This window comes from Eurypyga helias, unplaced genomic scaffold (assembly GCF_000690775.1).
Source record: "Eurypyga helias isolate BGI_N326 unplaced genomic scaffold, ASM69077v1 scaffold4267, whole genome shotgun sequence".
NCBI classification, from domain to species: domain Eukaryota; kingdom Metazoa; phylum Chordata; class Aves; order Eurypygiformes; family Eurypygidae; genus Eurypyga; species Eurypyga helias.
In genome coordinates, this window is record NW_010263602.1 from 107,942 (window position 1) to 130,040 (window position 22,099).

A 22,099-nucleotide genomic window follows, 5' to 3' on the forward strand; every position below is an offset into this window, starting at 1 on the left:
TTATCTGATTTGAGTACAGGAGCAAGATGTCATCACCATCCTTAACATTTCAAGTAACAGTTAAGATTACTCACATACCCATATTAGAAAAGAAAAAGAGAAAAAAATTCCAAAGTAAAATTATAAAATTTTATCTTTCCTTTTTAACAACTACCTGTGGACGACTGTTTGTAGAACCTTCTGGACCATCACTTAAAGGCAAGACAGAGTATGAAACTGACTCTCCATCCTTCTTGGGATCTAAAGGACTTTTTGGTCTTGCGGGTATACCTACTGTAAGCAACGTAAGAAAGGAATTAAACTTCCACAATGGTCATTTTTTTCTTCTAACATATGTCCACTTTCCTTTTACCTTTGTCAAAAATCAGCTTCACTCTCCTACTGTTACGTTTCCGGTTTTTGAATTCTCTCTCAAAGTTTCCAAGGCTAGTGGTGTATTGGTCCCAGGCAATCTCAGGGAGCTGAACTACTCTCTGAGGATATGGAAGACCCATATCAACCTGGAAAAAAAAAAAAGAAATTAAAAGCAATATTTAATGTAATTGCTGTATATCCAAACAAAAAACTATGCATCCTGAAAAGTTATGAAAACCTGATGGCTTTTTAGGCAACAGCAGAACTCAAAATCAGAATTGTTAACGTGCCATGCAACACACAGACCTTTTATGGAGAAGATATCTTTGAAGAATAATACACAACAGTGCATATAAAATATGCAGTGGCATGGTCAATGATGGCTTACTGAGCATAAAACTCTAACGCATGCATTTCACAGCTGAAACCAGGTGTTTCTGACTTCATTATCCTGTCACTGTCTATCTGTCTTTCATTTTGTTTAAACATACTGTTTTGCCAAGGATCTGTAGTTCTCTCAACAGAGAAAACTATAGGACTTGGAGATTTCTCATGTGGTAAACCTAAACTCCTCTCAAAGAAATCAGTGGATATTCTGCACTGATTTTCTGTCTTCTGCCTAGAACACAGCTGTTGCAAAGCTCACCATTTTATTTAAAGGTCAACCTTAAGAGTATAATTCCTTTGGTTCAGAGACAAAAATACAACAGATCCATTCAATTAGCAGCAGTATTTCCCCATACAATGATTATAAAATGCAACACACATCATGCATGCTATTAACTCTTCTCGGAATTTAATGGAAAGACAACCATGGAAACCAATGGGCTTACATCAGACCTCTCTATAAACCTAGGTCTCTACAAACCTAGGAAGAGTACCATAAAATACCTGCTTCATTCTTCACTGGAATACAACTTGTTGCTACCAGACTAGAAGGTCAAACATGTTTGTCACTGGTAGATGTGGCAACAAGAAAGTATTTGAGCTTTAAGCACTTTTTCAGTATCACTGTTACAACATTTTTATTTAAAGCTTGAGCAAAAAATGTTACCTTATCAAAATTAATTCTCCTCCATCAGACAATATTCTGCTATGTCATCCAGAACTCATATATGTTTTCTAGCATTCATTTTGGTTTTAGGCTATGAACTACATTTCCTGCGCTTTAAAAAGTACCCTTCCAAATCTGCTCATAGCACAACACTTAATTTCTCTAATGAGAAAAGTTATGAATTCTTGATCTGATGCTTTACTATGAAGTACTTTCAGTCAGCTACAGATTCCAGATCGTCTTAAAATACCTAAATTACAATTAGGAATTTAGAGATTACATTTCTACATACCAAAAAAAAAAGGAAAGAAAGCATATTCAATAAAATCACCGAGGACCTATGTCTTACAGTTTTAATAAGCAAAGGGCCATTTTTGCTCAGCAGAGAAAAGATTTTAAACTCACGTTTACGCAAGTATATACACAATTCTCTGATTTCTATAGGCAGTGAATTACTAGCTATTAAAAAAAAAATCTGAGTAAGACTTAAGAAAAACCCACTGAAATACCTTCTTCTGGAGTCTTTCCACAAATCCAATAGGATCTTTCAGTGCTTCTCTCTGGTGTCTGCCTAAACTTTCAAGGTCTTGAACTGCTTGAGTACGTTGAGCCTCGAGTACAGCAATAGTCTGTAACAGTCTCTGATAACTACAGAGACAAAGGAAAACATCTCACTAAATTGTTCTTTACAAGTGACACCCCCCAATCTAAATACTCTCCATGATTATCTACTAGTATCTACCAGATTTCATAGCTTATCTGAAACAGTACACAGACATTTTTGCTGCATTATATAAAAATTATATCAAATATGTTTAAGTAGTAGATAAACGTATATAAACCCAGTAAAAAATATATTTAAAGCCCCCAGTGATTTCCTTTAAGTGTGAATTCTATACTAGCTAAAACAATATGGCATCAGACACACGCTATTCGTATTCTCAATAGCTATGTCCAACAAGCTTTGCTTACAAAGTTAAAAAAAGCCAACCAAACAAAATCACCTAATTTCTCTTCCACTTCAAAATCAGCTTCTTTCTACTCCAACACAAATTGACTCTACCACAGAATTTTAACATTTCGCTCTACCACCCACAGGGTGGACAGGAATGACTTAGAAACTGTATTGAATCATTTCATGCACGCCTCACCCTTGAGCAGAATATGAGAATCATTTATGAAATGCAATGATAAACCAAGAATAAGTAATTTGCAAAATAAATACATACAAGACATTCCTCTAATATCAGAATACAGAAGTTGAATGAAAATGTCAGCATTGCCTCAAAGCCCGCTGTCCCAGAGGCACACCCAGAGTTCTGATCTTCTACTGAACACTGGACGGTCACTGAGGTGACCATCCTACCCGTATCCAATTACGTACACTTCCAAAACTGTTTTCTAGCAAGCTACCTCGGAGGCAGGAAGTCACACAATATAATAACACAGCCCGTAAAAAATAGGTAACGACATTTAATATCACTTATTAGCTTTAGAGTTACAGTTGTGCACTTCAATTTCTGAATCATGCAGCGATCACACTGCTGCAAATTATTATGTATCAGCGTTTTTCATGAGCATGTTTTCTGACATTTAATACCACAACCGTATTTCTGTTCAGTGCAAAATGCATCCTAACGTATACTAAAATTAGGTAAGGTCTATTCACTACTACACTATTTCAGTAAATTTTCTTTCTATTCTCTTACTGCTAAAACACAGCCAAGCTTAACATGATGAATTCCACATGTAATACAGAAAAGATCCAAAGGTTACAGAGCTAATCCAAGTTTTTCAATTGACTGCAGTGCTAAGCGGGCAAGGCTTTAAATGGAGGGAAGTAAACAGCCTCAAGGCAAAATACAGGCTTTGTACCGTCAAATATTTCAGTTTCTACCTAGGCATTAAACTGCTGCCTCCCCATGAAACAGCGTAATTTTCTTTCCACTCAACTGTAGTATTTGAAAACATAAAACATAGCCATGTGTTTTGAAGTTTGAAACTAAAATACTGAGCACATTTAAAAACAGTACAATTCTGCTATGAATTTATTATTATTTAAGTCTGCCTGCACATATTCCTGTCTATATGCAACTAAGACCTAAACAGCTTGTTAAACAGGTCATTAATACTGGAACAGTAGGGGAGTATTTTCACTACTAGAAAGTGCCTCAGCAAGACAATTAATTAGGCTATTCTTAAACAGACAAAAAAAAAAAACTTAATAAATAACTTACAAAAGTAGTGATGGCACATCAAAATTGGCCTGAGACAATACCACAATTCAGACTGTTACACGCTCACAGGAATCATTATATGTGGAATTAAGATCTTTACATCATTTTTACAAATACCATCCGATTACTGCCCAGCTTTGCACTGGGCAACCTCTGCTGATGCTCAGGTAGCCTGAGAGACAGCACTGCTTATGCAGAAGCCTGCCTTGCATGCTCCAGAGGAATGAAACATAGGCAGGCTGCTAACATGTTTAAGGAGAAAAGCACCTCTTCCGTGGGCACAGGCTGAGAGAGTTGGGGGGGTTCAGCCTGGAGAAGAGAAGGCTCCGGGGAGACCTTATAGCACCTTCCAGTACCTGAAGGGGCTACAAGGAACCTGGGGGGGACTTTTTACAAGGGCTTGTAGTGACAGGACAAGGGGTAACAGGTTTAAATTGAAAGTGGGGAGATTTAGATTTGCTATCAGGAAGAAATTCTTCCCAGAGAGGGTGGTGAGGCACTGGGACAGGTTGCCCAGAGAAGCTGTGGATGCCCCATCCCTGGAAGTGTTCAAGGCCAGGCTGGATGAGGCTTGGAGCAACCTGGTCTAGTGGAAGGTGTCCCTGCCCATGGCAGGGAGGTTGGAACTGGATGTTCTTTAAGGTCCCTTCCAACCCAAACCATTTTATGGTTCTATGTTTGATGTAGATGCAGCTGTAATACCACTGAAGATCTTAATGATATCTGGGGAGATGACTTAACCTCGAGAACAGAAAGTCTTTTTCTATCAACAGATGCCCAAACTTCTATAGAAGACCCTGGAGTTCACTCTAGTCACAGTAACAGAGGCTCTGTAGTGTACACAAAAACTTGCATCTAAGATGTTAAATACCTTTCTTTTCTTGAACCATTTAACCTCATTTATTCAAACTGTATGTAAGTTATTGCTTTTCCAAATGAAACTGAAAGAAAAGAGTAATTTCATTTAAAACATTTACATATATAAAAGCAAAAAGCAACCAAATGCTGGCAATTTAGATGAAGTGCTAATTTAACAATGTGTACAGTGGGGGAAGAAATCATCTTAATGAGGCGGCCTTAAATAACAAAGTCTGAATGGAAAGAGAAGGAATTACATTTGGGGAGAAATAACAAACAAACACATTGAACTCCAATTACTTCCCTTGTTAAAATATGGATGTGACCTCACACTGAAGTAATCACGGACTTGAAGATAAATGGTTCAGAAACGGTACCTCTGGTCTTCATGGAAATATGTAAAATACGACAAGAATGCCAGCGTCATTCAAAACCATGTCATGTGGTGTTCACCTGTGTCTATGCAGCACTATTATAATTAAATACTTCCAGAGAGAAAAAGGGGGTTTTGAGCAAACTGTTCAGACAAAAAGATTTCCTGTCACTTTTTTGTACCTCAGCTCAAGAAATGTATTAACTTGGCGCTATTTACTTCAACTTTCATATTCAGTTTTTATAAATGAATATATTCTGAAGCCCAGGAATAAGACTGCAATTTTATCAAGTGAATAGCAGAAGTATTGTAATGCACAAAAATGTACGTATTTTGGGGTCTTACATTGCCAAGAAATAGAATTGAAAATAATCCCGAAATACAGTTAGCATATTCCAGGTACTTCAGATCTGCTGCAATACTGCCTTCTCTTCAAACCACTGCACATCCTTTTGAATTCCAACATGACTTTTTAACCAACTGTACTATTACATGTCTGCATATGCTCTTTTAAGGTTTGAACCCCTATTGTTTTCACAGGCTTTTAGTTCTCTGGCCCTACATGACTGTAATAAAGCCAAGTATTTCTCAACCATCTCTAAATTACCTAGCCACAGCCACATAATTTTCTCAGAGATATCTGTGTGGAATTAGCAAGCAAAATCATCCCACATCCTCTACCAAAACAAAACAAACTCATACAACTATAAATGCATAATTTAACTCAGTCAGCAATATCCCCTACACTGCCTGAAGTTACACTGTTCTCAGCGTTAATTACTAAACTGTTAGCACATACAAAACTTCAAGCAGTCTTCTTTGTAGGAAAACTTTCTTCTACAGAATGTATGTCTGTGTTCCACAATCCCAGTACCGATACACTCTTGTAATTTCTTAGATCATGTTAATTGCCATGTTAACATTTGAATAATTCAGTGTAGTACAGAAACAGTTTCAGTATCTCTATGCTGAAAAACCTTGATTAAAATGATTTTTTGAGGGATCAGTATTTTAAAAAGGAAAGCCACTTCTTAAAACAGTTATACTGATCAGCAGGGATTCCTGCCGATTCAGTTATTCTGCTGCAGTGATAACTACTTCACTCTCTTGGATTGCTCCATACAATAATTATCACACAGCAGAGCCATATTCCTGCAAGTCCTGCCATGAGCAATTAGTTATTACACTATTCTTTTCCATGAACCTTGTTTTAATAGTGATTAGGGATACAGCAGCCTCCTCTCTTGTCTGTGATAAAGCTTGAAAATAGCCTAGCTGGTACCTTAATAAGACCCACCTCCATTTTGATCCAGTTTTCCAAGATCTACTTTCAAGATGCTTCCCCCTCCCCGCCCCCCTCTTCTTTTCATCTTGTGGTGATGCTACTTACATTTCCAGAGCTAAGTACCAAGAGTTACAGCACAGATTTTATTTTCTTTGCTCAGCATGAGCTTTAGGAAGCACTACATATATTTGGAGTCAATCTGCCTTAACAGCATGTTTCTTAAGTTTACTCTTCTTTTTTATACTAAATGACTTAAGAGCTGCCCATACAAGAGGCCAAGTCATTCAGCATTTTTAAATAAATTCACTTCAACATTACAGTAAGAGTCATTCAGTCACAGAGCCTGATCCCTGCATGGTTTCTGAAGGTTTCTTCTCCCATCAAGAGAACAATGTACTGTAATTTAAACCTTAAGTGAAAGAGTTGTGAGAAACCAATACTACAAAATGAAGATTTTAACTTTTAGGTACCTAATTCAAATTAGTGGACAGAATAAAATAAATAAGTGAAGCTTTTCAGTTAAATAGCTGTAAATAAAAGCAAGGAATGAGTTTTGTCCTGAATAATCTAAGAGGCAGGCATAAAAGTGGCTGTTGGTAACATCCACCAAAAACCAGAAAAACGCCAAGCCTCCTCTAAAGACAACCCCCGTATGCAGTCTTAATGCCCCAACATTTACGAATAGATGAAGAATTTTTTCTGCCACTGGCCTTATCCATAAAAAAAGGAGAAATTTCACATCCAAAGTGAACTTACACAGACACTTGAAATAAGCAAGAGGTATCTCAAACCAGAACTGTGAACTCTTTCTTGGACTTCCCTTATCTAATACTCCAACGTAATTATCATGCATTTTCTCACCTTGTAAGCTAGAGACCCAGAAATAGCAGTATTACTTCTAGCCTCCCCTCAAATGAAATTAAATGGAAGGAGGTCCTTGTCAGTCCAAAGGCTAGTCCTTATTTCACCTTTTTCAACCTCACATAATCACCTCTAATGTACTAATGAACATTCTCACATTTACTTATATATAAACTCATGCAACTTTGACGGCCTCAAAGTTTCACACAGTATTCAGACAATCTTACAGACACACAGCTAAATGCCTATTACTTGCTTTTAGCAAGAAACAGTTGTGTGAATATAGTTCACAATATGATAAAAAGTATAGTAACATCAATATGGGGGATTAGAAAGTAAAAGCGTATGTGTCATAATGAAGATTTTATATTAGAAATACTGATTATTTCTTGTGCTGGTAGGATTTACTTTTCAGGAAGAAGTATAGTAATCTCTTAACAAAACATGACTAAAATACATGTACAAAAAATGATCTATTTAAAAACAACCTTGTTTTTCGTATTTCCAAGAGCTGTGACACAAGAACATGATAGTAGTTATCGGGAGGATTTGAGCAAGTCTTTGCTTTATTGCCATCTACTGGCACTCTAGCAAAGTACAGATTAAAACCTGCTCTCCTATACCTAGTAATTTATCACTCTGGATTTTGGTCTACTAACGATTCAGGGAAAAATCCCTTATTAAATTCTAAACTAAGAAAGTATTGGATATTAAATATAAGACTTCAAATTACTGTAGGAAAAAGGAAGCATTAATTGCACTTAGAATTTCCAAGTTAACCCAAGGCAACTGTAGCAAGCTATTGGCTTCCTGGAGAAATCTTTCAAGTTAACATCAAACAGAATTTGCTCATTTCAAAGTGAACGTTTTGTTTTGTTTGGGGCTTTGTTTGTTTCTTTTGGTTCAGAAATATCAGGTGATGTTCCCAGCTTTTAAGCTTGGCCTGAAATCTTTGCCAGTGTCATGATACAGTAACTTTTTACGCTGCAGTGTTTCTTGCAAATTATTCTGATGTGCATCTGAGATGTAAAAACTATGTTACTGCTCTAGGGAAGAGTACTGGGATTCAGTGCTAGACTTGAAGAACACACAACGGCAACAGAGAAGCAGAAGAGACTGATGAAGAGTGGCCCTTCTTGTATCTCCCTAGAGAAACAGGAAAGGGTTTAAGGGCAAGATCAGTACGGGCTTGTATCAACTCAGGCCAGGACTTAGAAAGGCACCTTTGCCTGAAGAAAAGCAGCATATGGTAGCTTCTTACTTGCCTAATGCTTAGATACTATGACCAAGGTAATCTACTTACAGTCAATTCTGTGGCTCATTATGAAACGTTTTCCACTCTAGCTTAACCACTTTACACATACTGTAATTTACTGTACTTTCTCTATCCATATTTAGTATTCGTACTTCAGACCTTTTAGAAGACTTCCAAGATAAGTAATTAAGCTGCATCTCCATTTTGTACATGAAACAACTAAAGTGTACATTAAATAGCTGCTCCAAGTCTACCATGCCAGTAACAGAAGAAAAATTGCCATTTCTGAATGCCCGCCTCAGGCTATAATACACACCTACAGGAAACAAAACAGAAGCAAGCCAAAAAGCACAGGTTTTTCTAAAAGGACATTTAAAAAAAAAAAAACCCTAACAAACCCTAAATAAAACCAGAAAACCCTACTGCAGTCTTTCACCTGGATGCAAAACAGCCGTTTTCCACTCTAATTTCACCTTCCTTCTACCTCTCACAGCTCCGGACTTTGTATTCCAAGCACGTGAACAGTATCTTGGTGGTTTTGAACTTGTGATGTCCCTTTCTTTCTTAAATCTTTAACTCTGTTCCAGAAACAGAACACCCCCTCATATACAGGCTTCATTCCCGTCAAGAGCTGTCCACCACACTCAGTATTAGCTGTACAAAAGCATGTTTATCAAATATGACATTTCCAGCGAGTCTGCAAAAGTTTTAGGAGCAACTAGGTCTCTGTGCCTCTGAAGAAACATGAAGCTTATTTCAGTCTTGTCAACATGAAAGGTCACAACATCATCCCTCAGTCCCCCCTTAGCGAACACATTTTAATATAGCATTTTGACCTTCCTTTAACGGCACTTTGCCAAGTATTTGCATGCACGACAGCAACGTTTAGTAGGGAAGAATATATAGGTCCCTGTCATTCCACCATTTTCAAGGCTTGGAGGGACATGAGGAAATGGCAGTAAAACTGTGGCACAGAAACAAAGACTGACAGCACATCCCTTCCTCCCTTCCCATCACCTCTAATGTGAATGGTCCCAGTTCCTTTACAGAGAGACAAAAACCTACAGAGATTCCTCCAGTATACCCACTTAGTTATGCTTCTCTAAAAAGCTGTTGGGGAAAGCAACTGTTCAGAAGGGGCTTTCTTCCAGAGACAGAATAGGAGCAACCCACGCTACCATGAAACTGCTCAACTGTACAGAAATCCTCTCAACAAAAAAATATCTGAGGAAGTTGGCACTGATTACTGAACTCCTTCAACTCATTCTACGCTCATTTATGCAGGTTTTCACTAAAACCCAAGGAGAAGCCCACAATTATTTAGGTGTGTATTCTTGCCATAGGAACAAATTAACATATTCCCTCAAGTATCGTTACAGTAATATCTGAAGACAAGAATTCCATTGCAAGAACATGATATGCAATCATGAGAAGCTGAAATTTAACAGCAATACAAAGGATTATACACCCCATCTTTTTTGGATAAAGAAGAGGAACGTAAGTTAGAAATAAGGAAGAAAATTAGTAAAATGTGTATTTTTATTAGTACTCACTATGATAACAAACCATGGACAAACACGGTTGGTCCTTGGCTTAGGCAACATAAAACTTTCAAAGGCTGTTATACAAACCAACAGCACATCTGGACCTTGAATGCAAAATAAAGATGTACAATAATGAAAAATTAAGTATCAGCTGGCTATTCCTACCCAGAAGAAAAATTAAAGGAAACAAAACTAAAACAAGCATTAGTATGTCCTGCTCCTACAATTCCTTTCCAAAAGATACTGCCAGTCAGTTCTGTAGTTCATGATGGAAATGCTGTCAAAACTTCATGTAGGACCAAACCAAAAATTTAAGATTGGTAATGGAGTTATTTCCAGCTAGGTTAGTTGGTAAGAAGTCTGAAGACTAAAGAGAGCTCGTTCTCACCACATAAGCCAATCACTATATTCTTGTTTTCTTGGTAGCATCGTTATGCTTACTAATGTTTTAGTGAAGTATTTGTACATCCCTACCAACTAGGCAATTATGGTAAAATAATTTATTCCTCGTCCCACCAGACATACTTTTCATGGGTATAACTGGTATAACCACACTCTACCACGTCTACTGTTGGTAAGTGTGCACGGTGTGCATAACCAAAAACATAGCAGAGCCTTACTCCCAACAGCTGTGCTGGGTGAATGCATTACTACCCCATCTTTTCTTGGCTTTCTCTCTCTTTTTTTCAAATCAGGACCATGACTTTCCCATGGCATTTTCTAGGGTGTTTTTCCAACTGGTATTTCCTACACCTCAAAATTGGTTTCATTATTTAGTAATATTTCAGTTTAGATTAATTTACTAAAAAGGACCCTTACAAATTATAAGCATTTCCAAATGAACAGGTGAGAAAATAAGTTTCTACTTTTTCTGCATGAAACAGTTAAGTTTTCTTTATTTTTCAAATCTTTGCATTTTTTCCCTCATGATTTTCAATCCATGTTTATCTAAGAAGCTGGAAAGACAAGTCCAGTTCCTTTATGTTCTCTAAAAACTGGCAATTTGGGAAGGGGGACAGACCGTACTACTGTCTCCACAAGAGCCAGGCAAGCAGAATTGAACTGTTAAGTCATCACATTGCCCAGGCAATCCATCAGCACACACATCCACACATGCCTCCAAGCCAGCCTGCAGGGAAGCAGCTCTGCACTGAGAGCTCACACTCCCTCTGCCAGGACAGGATGCTGCAACAGAGGACTGCTGGAGCGAGGGCGCAGGCAGAAAAAGTAAAGCACGTATCGGGCTGATCAGGAGAGAAAAGAATTCAAGGAGCAAAGGACACAAATCCAAAAGAAATCAAGGTTTGTTTTCCACAGGATGCATTATTTAAATGAGGATTGCATGGTGTTTGATAGTGCTGGTCACTAGGATTGTGCTGTGGTTGACAGCAAGATAACTATGTTCAGAGAAAGAAAAAACTAATTTGACAAATGTGATTCACATTTAATGGCTCCTGGGGTAAGCCTATTACTAGAGAGAGAAAAGCAGATGCAGCACATGCCCACGGCATTATCTCTTGCAAATTAAAAAACTCTATTATACTTATCTGTACATTAAAATAAATCCATACTGTGTGATAAATTTGACCTTATTTCTGAGACATGTATCTGAATATATGTGGATAAATTACAAAACCAATGTAATATTTTTGTGCTTACCCAATATATATGAAGACAGGCATGGAGATTTTATCTTAAAATATATTAATGAAAAGTAGTTAGATTTTAAATACTAATTGTCATCCAGTTACGAGAAAACATGGTGCAGGTGAAATTAGAAGCTCACCTTAGTGAAAAAGACTGCTACAGAATTACGTTAGTCACACTTTAGGAAGATCTGTTCCAGGCAGTTCTCAAAGAGCAGGTATGGCAAGGTGCACCAGACCCTATCCTAACAAGTCAAGTGGGGTAAGATGAACTTCTATAGAGAACTGTTCCAATCTGACTCATTAGGCAGAACATTTGTGACTGAATGAAATACAAAACCTGTACCCACAGGAAATGCCACACGTTTTCTTTCTCACCTTCACATAATGTTAGAAGTGCATCCAAAGACATTAACAATATTACAATGAACTGTCAATTACATATGAAATCTGACTGTATGATCCTACATGGTCCTCTGTCTTCCTAAGGCCTCTGTAACAATACAACCCATTGTAGGTAAGGATTCGCAAGACTGAGTTTTAAGAGATGTATTAAAACATTTCATTTTAACCTGTCTTCACTTTAAATGTCAGCACAGCTATTACGATCTTAAATATGATAAAGTAACAAATGAAACCAAAGACACATGAGGATATCTTATTTACTGAACAAATGCAAGGTCCTAACTCTTGCCACTTGAACGCCTGTAGGCAAGTGCTCATGTGCGATTCTTGTATTTCAGTGAGCTGATCTACAGGCCTAAGTGGTTCCTCTAAAGCTAACCAGAGCTTACAGGATCCTAGAAATACACTATATAATGCAGTCATGAATTACACGAAAATACACATGAAAACACAATACCTCAGTTACATTTTCTTCTAGAGCAGAGAGCTAATGTTACACAAAAATTCTCCCTCATGCCACCTAATACCTGCCAAACATTGCAAATATCTCCAGAGTAAGTAGAGAAGAAGGAAAAAAAGGCAATAAATGAAACACTGGGCAAAGGGGAAAATGTTATGAGAATACTGCATAAGATAAAAAAATTAGAATAAACTACTGCACTGTAAGAAAGAATTGTGTTATAAAAAGATAGAGCAAAGCGGTATGAGAAACTCCTGAGGAAAAACATATGCAAAACACCAAGCACAGCATATAAAGTCAGCAGTGTAAAAAGATTTAAATCCACAAATTCAGTTTTGATGAAAATACCTCAAGAGACTATGCAAAGGTTTCTGAGTTAGAACTTAAGCAAAATTCTCAAATATGCACCAAACTATATTTTTCTGAGAGGACTCATAATATACAAAAATTCAAATTGTTTGTAGTAATAGGAAAATTAACATTAATAATACTTTATGATTATACAACCCCTAGATCAGTCTGTTATTTCCTACATGAATGCCTATGTTGTGATAAAATTTCTATTGATAGATCTCAGATCTGTTTTTTGTGAGATGGATCTATTTTATTAGAGGTTGGAACATCCATCAGTTCAGCCTTCTATCCAAATAATAATCCATATTTTACTTTCCCTGGTGATTATTTTTCTGTTATATCATACAGTTTGACCAGAAATATTAATACATGAATGCTGTTTAAACATGACAACATTCAAAGAGCAACAAAATTCATATAAAAACACCACAATATACAATTAGTTGTTTTTTGCAAGGCTTATCAGTAGATGTTGAGTATTTTATAATGTTACAATAATTTCTTGAAGAATGAAAATCAGCTGTTTGAATGTTTATGTCATCAAGCTATGTAATACAACAAGAAATAATGTAAGTTCACAGACATATCAAATTGCTTCTAGAAAACAGAGGAATAGAGCTTCCCCCCCATTATGGAACATCCAAAGAACGATATTACTGCCTTCTTGGCGGAATCTGCCTCCTCAACCTAGCCAAGATGCTGATGTCTCTCTGAATTTGCTTTCAAAAGAGAATAGAAGTATAAATCAAAGAAAAAAAAATATTCTTAAGGGCAAGTTTAATGATAAACTGATGAAGGACAGAAAACCAAACCTATGTACCATTTGAAGATCTGATAAGCAGAAGAGCAGCAGATTTTTGCTGACCCAGAAGTATCATGGTAAAGCGAATAGCCTTTACCTGACAGCATGGGAACCCTGGAATTCTCTGCACCTGACTCACCAGGGAAAACCCTTTTTTTAAATTTTGGTTTTAATTTAACATTTTGGAACATAAGCACCAAATGAGATTAAACAAGGGTATAATTACGACACTATTCAAGAACTCTAACACAGGCATTAGGAGTATCCTCTGATGAACTCTGGTATTTTCAAAATTTGAAAAAGGATGTAGTGCACTGTATTTGATAACTCCTGAACTATGAGGCTCCGGATAAAGGACAACTGCACTCAAAAATCAAAATACAGATTTCTGTTCTTTAGAAGAAACTTATTACCATGAGAAACCATCAGAATACTTAACTTTCTTGCAAATATAAACAACAGCAACAAGACTGCCCATAATTTTCCAACTGTTTCAACATTTTTTTAAATGGAAAGAAACCAATCCAGCAAGCACTACCTTCAGTAGCATGCTTCCCTTCTGAATAGTAGAAATTACTCTTTATTCATCTGGAAGGGAATTCTAGCTTTGACATTTCTGCTACCAAAAAATGAGTAAAACGTAAGATAGGATACAAATAACAGCAATTTCTTTTGGAATTCTGCATTCAGGCTGAAAGTCAAGCTGCAATTTTGAAAACTCCCCAACAAGCTCTCACGAACAGGCTGCCAATCTGAATCCGAGCTGTAACTTCAGACCAACTGTGTATATTCACAAGCTAACACTAAGGCAACGTGACTGATATTTTTCAAGACCAATTAAGATCTGTGTTTAATTGTAAGAATAGAAAAAACTACTGTTATTTTTACAGCATTTATAATTCAATTCCAGATCTTGATTTTTAAAAACTCTCTATAGTAGACATACTTGAAAGAAGTAAAAATTGAGGCTAAATCTAAAAATCTGATACAATCTTTATCGTTCTTTTCCCAATAAATACTGGAAAAAAAAAAAAAAAAGATACCTTACTAATGATCTTTGTACTAATGTAACTAGTAAAGTCATCCTACAAACAGAAAAAAAACATCCAAACAACGTCAAAAAGACAACAGTCCATTTTTCCCATTCATAGTTTAGGAAACGGGAGAAGTATCCATATACTCTGGGCTGATGGCTGAAGCTGCAGATATTTTATCATTATTCTGAAATCATAGTTTGTCTGAATCATGCTCTAATTCACAGTTTTATCTGATTAAATAATTTATGCATATCCAATCTTAAAAAAAATAATTATAAAAACAGTTGAACTCTAACAGCATAAACCCCAGTCAAACTTCTGCTGGATTAAATAATCATCTGTGCCTTGTGCCCCAAATTTGTAATAACTGTGCTGTGAATCTTTACAGAAACTACTAGCAGTGGTAGTGACTCTTCATATGAAGCAAACTGACGATCATCTGCATTTGGCCTTTCAGTACTCACAACACATCACAGAACAGCTACTAAACAGCAAAACATAAAGTCAAAACAGCATTACAAAGACTGTGCAATAAAAACTGTGGCCCGATCTACCATCTGAAGACAAATTTTCTCCATGTAAACTTTAACCACTCAGAAAATTGCCCTTTTGTTTCAAGAATCTTTCAGTTACCACAAACTTAAGATTACCACAGTTCTACTTACAGACATTCAAATGATAAATACAAAAACAAGTTAGTGCTCTTTTCTAATAATAAGTAGAACATGTATATATTTACATTTAATGAATATAAACAGCAATGTGGACATGATTTATCCTGGAAAAAGTTCTCAGATTGCTGCATTTGATCAATTTATCCTCCTTAACACAATAACAAGTCCGATGTCACATTGAAAATGGGTATCTAACCTTAAATTCCACGTACAAAAGAAAAATAATTTCATAAGCTGCAAGTGCTGTGCCTATTGGATATGCTGATAAATAACTGAACTCTAGGGTTGTAATTCCTTTGGGTTTGTTTCCAGATTTCTTTTTTTTTTTACAGAAGAGAACTAACAGATGTGTTTTTAAAACAGCATAAAACCCCAATTTCTGGCTAAAGAATTCATATTGCTAGAAATGTATAAACTCCATTGCTTTACTATACTGCATATTAAATAGAGTCTAATTTTGTTTGGGGTAGAAACAAGGAACAAAAATGAAGACTGAAGAGTATGACAATTATAAAGCACTTAAATTTTTGTGAAAGTACTTTAAATATGTGTTAATTTATATATTTTTGGTAAGAAACAAAAGCAGAATTCATGGTTACCATAGTTACACATACTCTTTGTTGTGTTTCAATGCCACATGATCTGATTCAAAGTAATACACATCAGGCTCTTCCTCATCATCCTCTGCAGTGTGGATGTTGGCACTCTCTTTGGCAGATGGTACATATCCAGCAACAAGCCTAGCCTCAGAAAGTGGCTTTCTTAGTCCATCACTCCCATGATCTCCTGTATTACAATTTTTCTCTTTTTCATTCTGTTTAATTTCTTCAGACCTTTTGGGAGATCCATTCATATTATTATTACCTACAGGTACATTCTTTTCAGTGGGACTAAGATTATTTTCCTCAACCTGTCCGTTTTCTCTACAAGGAGAGTTATTTTTAGGAGGGCTACTTCTGGCAGGGGCAGCCCTTCGTGGTGAAGTTCTCAATGTATATCTGTGTTCTTGGAGTTCTGACATTGATGTCATTTGAGCTGAAACACAGTCCAGCACTGAAGAATGTGGTTCAGGTTCACCTGAGATTGATGCACTGTCATGATGAGTATTCGGGTTGCTATTGGTGTTTTCAGCACACTGTTCCTTAGAGGCACTACTATCTCCTACAACATCCACCTCCTCCTCCGAATCCCTTAACAAAGATGACTGGATTTCAGAAAAGGACCCTGTAGCTGGCTCATCTACCTGATTAGCATGCTCCTCAGGCAAGCAGTCATTTATTGTTTTGTGGTCCTCTAACTTTACCTGTTCTTGAGAGTTTGTGCAAGGCACATAATGGTCTACAACACTGTCCTCCTTGCTGCTATTAAGCAACAACGAAGAATGGGCAAATGAGTTTCCGTTTTCTGCTACCGTTTTGTCCTTGGGCATACAGGAACCAGCACTGTTTTGCTTAGCGTTCCCATCAAGCTGACAGTCATCACAGTTACGAGAATTTGAGTCTCTCTCACCAACTCCATTGACAGTCTGATAGCTTGCGATCTCGTCAACTATTGCGGAATTATTAAATCCTTCTGCACAGACATTCACCTTTTTAACTTCCCTTTTGTCACAATCATCCAATATAAGACATCGACAAGCTCGCTTAGTCCCTGTGGAGACTGCATCATTGTCCGACACTAAGCTTTTATGCTCCAATGGTTCCTTCTCTGTTTTAGTAGGCAAGTCTTCTTCTGAACTGTTGGGTGCCTCTGAACGCAGACAGCGCTTAATTCTTTTCAAAACTGGTGACACAGGTTCTGATTGTTTTTTTTCACAATTTTCCAGAGTTTGTTTATCCACATTATCTTTTTCCGACGTAGACAGCCCTCTCTTTCTAGGGCTCACCCATGACTCTCGGGCACTCTGTTGTTTCAAATCAGTAGTTCTTCCACCATTACTTCCCTTCTGAGTTTGCACAGACTCTGGCCTCTTCTTTGGTGACCTTGATCGTATTTGAGGGTGGGGTGAAACTTCCTCTGGATGAGCAATACTACGGTTTCTTAATGTTCTACCACAAAAGTTTTCATCCAAACCGTTTAAACCCACTGTAGATCTTGTAACACGAGTAGATCGAGAAGCAGCCATACTATGGCAAGTCCCTAAAGTATGTTCTTCATGATCCACTCATTGGTAAACCTTCAAAAAAACGTAAACAAAAGAATCAGAAGAAAGCATTTCAAAACCACCTACAGCTACAGCAGATCTGAAGAATACATTGTCACAAATGTACCTAATGTAAAACTGAATACGCCTATGCAACCTCTTAATCCCAATTCTTTGTGTCAATAAAGTTAGGCATTAAAAAGCTTTCTATCTCAGCTACAAAGCAGTTGACTTGACGCCTGTGGTTGTTCTGGCTTTAGGACTTGAGTGTGAATGTATTCATATTTACGCCTTATATAAAGTTGGAATGTTCCAGTTAGGCTCCAGTTACTAAAATACACTATTTTTATGTATGGTACATATGATATAATGTATCAGCATTATTATTTTTGTCTGCTCAAATGAGAGGTAGCACATCTCATTCCTAATATCCCACAGTTTCCAGTTAGGTGGTTTCACATACTAAGGAGGAAACCATTAAAATCGTATTTGCTTGCTCGCTTGTTACTTAAATGAAACCAAATCACTCATAAATAACAAAATAGAGTTGCAATTCTAATTTAACAGAAGATTTTTTTTAAAATCAGACCAGTAAAAAATAGTTACAGTCATCAATGGTAAAAATAAAATGTCTGAATCAGAATCATAAAATCATGCAAGTTGGAAAGGACTTTGGGGAGCAATCTAGTCCAACCTCCTGCTCAAATGAACATCAAGACTAAATTCAGATTTAGTTACACAAGACATTGTCCAGCTGGGTCGTGAAAACCTCCAAGTACAGACATTCTGCAACTTCACTGGGCCACCTGTTCCGGTGTTTATATGTCCTTAAGGCAAAACTATTTTTGTTATAATTTATGGCAACAAAAAGCCTGGGTCTATCTCCTCCGTAATCTCCTTCGAGGGTTTATTTAGTCTACAGAAAACGAGGCTCAGGGGAGACTCTCTACAACTACATGAAAGGAGGCTATAGTAAGGTGGGTGTCCATCTCTTCTCCCAGGTAACACGTGGAGAGGAAACTGCCTCAACGTTGCACCAGCGGAGGTTTAAATTGCGTATTACGAAAAATTTCTTCACCAAAAGGGCTGTCAGGCATTGGAATGGGCTGCCTAGGGAAGTGGTCAAGTCCTGGAGGTATTTAAATGACATGCAGATGTGGGCTTAGGGACATGGTTTAGTGGTGGACTTGGCAGTGTTAGGGTTAACTTAGGTTAACTAAGTCTTCCAACCCAAATGATTCTATGATTCTACTATAAAGCTGTTTCCCAAGCTTTCTCCATTTTCAAACTCTTCATACAGTTGGTGAGATGATTGGATTTAAGTAAATTCAGACTCAAAGCTAAGTTTAAAACATCCAGTTTGAGAGTGTCTGCATTTCATATTTCAGGGTGAAATGTAGGAGTACTCGACTTGCCCAATCTCAAAATAACATTTTTAATAGAATTCAGTTCAGTCTTATCCTTCTATTCATTTAATATTAAAAATTCAATGTGTCAAACTGCGTATCACCACAAACCTGTCATAATATCCATCATAATGAATAGATTTACGTTTGTACATAATGGCATACCTTCCCTTTTCCATCTACCCAAATTCCAGATTTTACCAACCTGTTAAACTGACATATGATGTGAAGACTTAAAATTTTAACTGTAGAATCAAACCTTTTACATATTATTTAGAAAGACTGAAAATGACAAATGGAGGAACACTGTTTCAAAAAGTGTTTTTCACCTTCAGCAAAAGACAGGGAGGGAAGAAAAAAAAAAGCATTAATTCTCACAAATCTACTCTTTAGGTGTCAGATGGTCCTAGAGCAGAAAAGAGAAAACAGGAGAAGACCAGTACACCTCTTAAGCAATACAATTCTGTTTGACAATTAATAGTCATTACTACAGTCTGTTTAGGTATTCATAATGCAACTAGTATTTCCTAGTGAAAGTAATGTATCCTAAAATTATTGTTTGGTATAGCTGTAGATGCAACTGTGTAAGAGAGCACATCGTTTTGTGTAATGACAAAGAGGCAATTACAAAATGGAAGTTTCAAATGTTCTCAAAACCGTGTTGTATTTGTGCTGCTACAATCCTCCTGCTCATTAGCTATTCTCGCTGCCTTACATGAATGCCCAGAAAAGGGCAGTTGGTATTCCTTGAGATACAGGTAAAGAACTGCTATCACACTAACTTCCATTCTGTGCACTGAAAAGCAGTGATACAGGACAAAGTGTGAGATGTCCAATGAGCTCTGTCTTAAGAAAAAATATAAAGAATACAACAAACAGCAAATGGACAAAACATCAGTAGTTGAGTTGAAGAGAAAAAAAATGATGTAACTATGTGTTGTCTATAATGGTTGTTTATACCTATTTTCCACATGGATGAACTTGCCTGTATATTCTCCCCTTTTACATACAGGCTCAATACCACCTGAAGAGTGTTCTCATTTGGGGTTGAACCCAAGCACAAAACCCAGGGTAATTTAGAATCCATTTCATTTAGGTTGTTCTAATTAGGGCTAGCACACATTAAGGATGAGTAACCGACATTTCAAATGGATGCCAATAAAGTAAGTTAAACCATATTCCAATGTACACTTTGGTGAGTAATTACTGCTGAATCTGACAGACATTAGAAATAATCAGTAAGACGAAAATCTTTACGGATTTGCTGGTATGTTACTTTCTAAAGAAATACACTTTACATAACAAATTAAAAAGTTATTATTTACTTAGTAAAAAAATGTAAGAAGCTTACCATTGCAAATACAGAAGAAATATAAACTTCTGTCATTTCATATAGTAGACTCTCACTGCGCCACACAAACAGTATCAATCACCATTGCTGATATCCATGTTGTAATCCAAATGCCTTTTTACTAGTTTATGCCATCACATTAGCAAGATTTTCAAAAAACTGTTGAGAAAAGGACAAAGGCATCAGTAAAACACTTAAATTATTTCATTAAAATTAAGAAGAATGCAACAGGAGGAAGGTATAAAGAGTAGCAGCTTTTTTCAAGAAGCAATTATCAGTTTTACAAGTGTCCTACATAATTAGTTTATAGTATACTCTTAAGAATGTGAAGTGTTAACTTAGGCTTCAAATGTAAAATACCTTTCTTGGTTATTTTTAAGTGATTCACTGTGTGATGCTAAAGATGTGCAAGCAAATGAATTCGTAAGAGTCATCTGTCAGGCTCAAACCCCAGAAGATATTTGAAGAGACACAAAAAAACAAGTAGTGAAAGATATTACTACAACTAATGAACTGTGAAGTGCATTGTCAAATATATTTCATAGATACACAGTGAAAAACAATTATTTCTGCTATTTACCTTTAATCAACTGAGCAGAACTCAAAACTGACATTGGCTCCAAATTCCTGAATAACCTTCATCTACACAAGAGGAGTGAAATGCTTTCCAGAGTTCACATTAAACCTATTCTTCACCCCAGGAAAACAAGGTGTACTACCTTGTTTATAGTGGAAGTGAAACGATTTGGGTATTGAATGACAGAAATAAACCTACGGATCTAGAAGTCACACAATACTTTCAGTTGCCTCCAGAGTTTGGGCATCAGTGCCAACAGCTATTACTTGAAAAAAAACATACCAGGAATCACATTTAATTTAAGAACATCTAGTACTAAGGGGGCACCATAAATCACAACAGTGATTACTCAACCTTTCTTCATATTCTGTTGACTATGAAAGTGAACTTATTTTCATATTGACAATTCAGGAACTTCATGATGCAAAACGCAAGCTGACAGGATTTTCCACAATTTTCTTTCTATACAGATATTATATATAGATTATAGACAGCCAAAGCCTTTTGAAACTGTCATCTTTACTTTCAACCTTCTATGATTTCATACTGATAAGAGCAGAAAATAAATTGTCCATTAAGCTGACAACCCAAAATATAAACTGAACTATGTCTAGTTAGTGAAATTCAATAATGAAAGATATTTCTACAATGATGTTACATGAAGTATCATAAATTCTACATGGATTACTAAATCATATTAGATTTCAATTATTCAGTGGAAATTCTTCATTTAACAAACAGTAGAGAACTATAATTTGTCAAAGACAAATTATGGAAAAAAAGGTGGCAAGGAAAAACACTTGAAGATGCAAAAGGTAAATGACTGAGAGGAATGAACAACGGGAACAGTTCCTACTCAGCCGTACGAGGACTGGAATCAGAAACTGAGATATGAACTCCATAAAAAGCTCCAACATGAAGTGACTTCAGCCTGTGTCCTCCAGGACCCTCCCACCATCAATTTTCTTCTGTTTTTAATATTCTGGTATACTCTCACTTACTTAAACCTACATTGTTGCCTCTCCTATAGAACCCTTCAACTGACAGGAAAGACATATGTAAATACCAAAAAGTAAAGAGAGATCTTGCCAGATTTTTGGAAGAATCAAACAACATATCACACCAAAAATCCCACAGCTCAGTAACTTTGGTAAAATATGGAAAAAAGCCCTGAACAAAATCTAACAGGGAGTCAATCAGAAGGAAGCCTAATCTCAAAATGTTTAATGACTTTACTGGTCTGTAAGTAAAGAACATTCACCTAAGTTGTTTTAGGAACAACTGAAACAGCTTTGTACAATCTCTCTTCCCTAATTTTCCCCCCCCCGGAACAACCCTGTTTTACCCACAGCAGGAAAGACACAACCCCCTGCTGTGCCTAGTCACCTTTGGGGAGATCAAGAGCATATTAGAAACAGCAAAA

The 22,099-nt window shown here is 36.6% G+C and overlaps 1 protein-coding gene across 1 annotated transcript in view; it reads right to left on the reverse strand.

Moving 5' to 3' along the window:
• Positions 1–17,324, reverse strand: part of ZZZ3 (zinc finger, ZZ-type containing 3) — a 31,843-nt gene extending 14,519 nt beyond the window's left edge. The window contains exons 1-4 of the mRNA XM_010156094.1: positions 15,814–17,324; positions 1,918–2,056; positions 353–500; positions 155–273 (exon numbers count right to left, since the gene is read on the reverse strand). Of these exons, the coding sequence (XP_010154396.1) occupies positions 155–273; positions 353–500; positions 1,918–2,056; positions 15,814–17,324 (1,917 nt within the window). The remainder of the gene's footprint in view (positions 1–154; positions 274–352; positions 501–1,917; positions 2,057–15,813) is intronic.
• Positions 17,325–22,099: the final 4,775 nt, after the last annotated feature.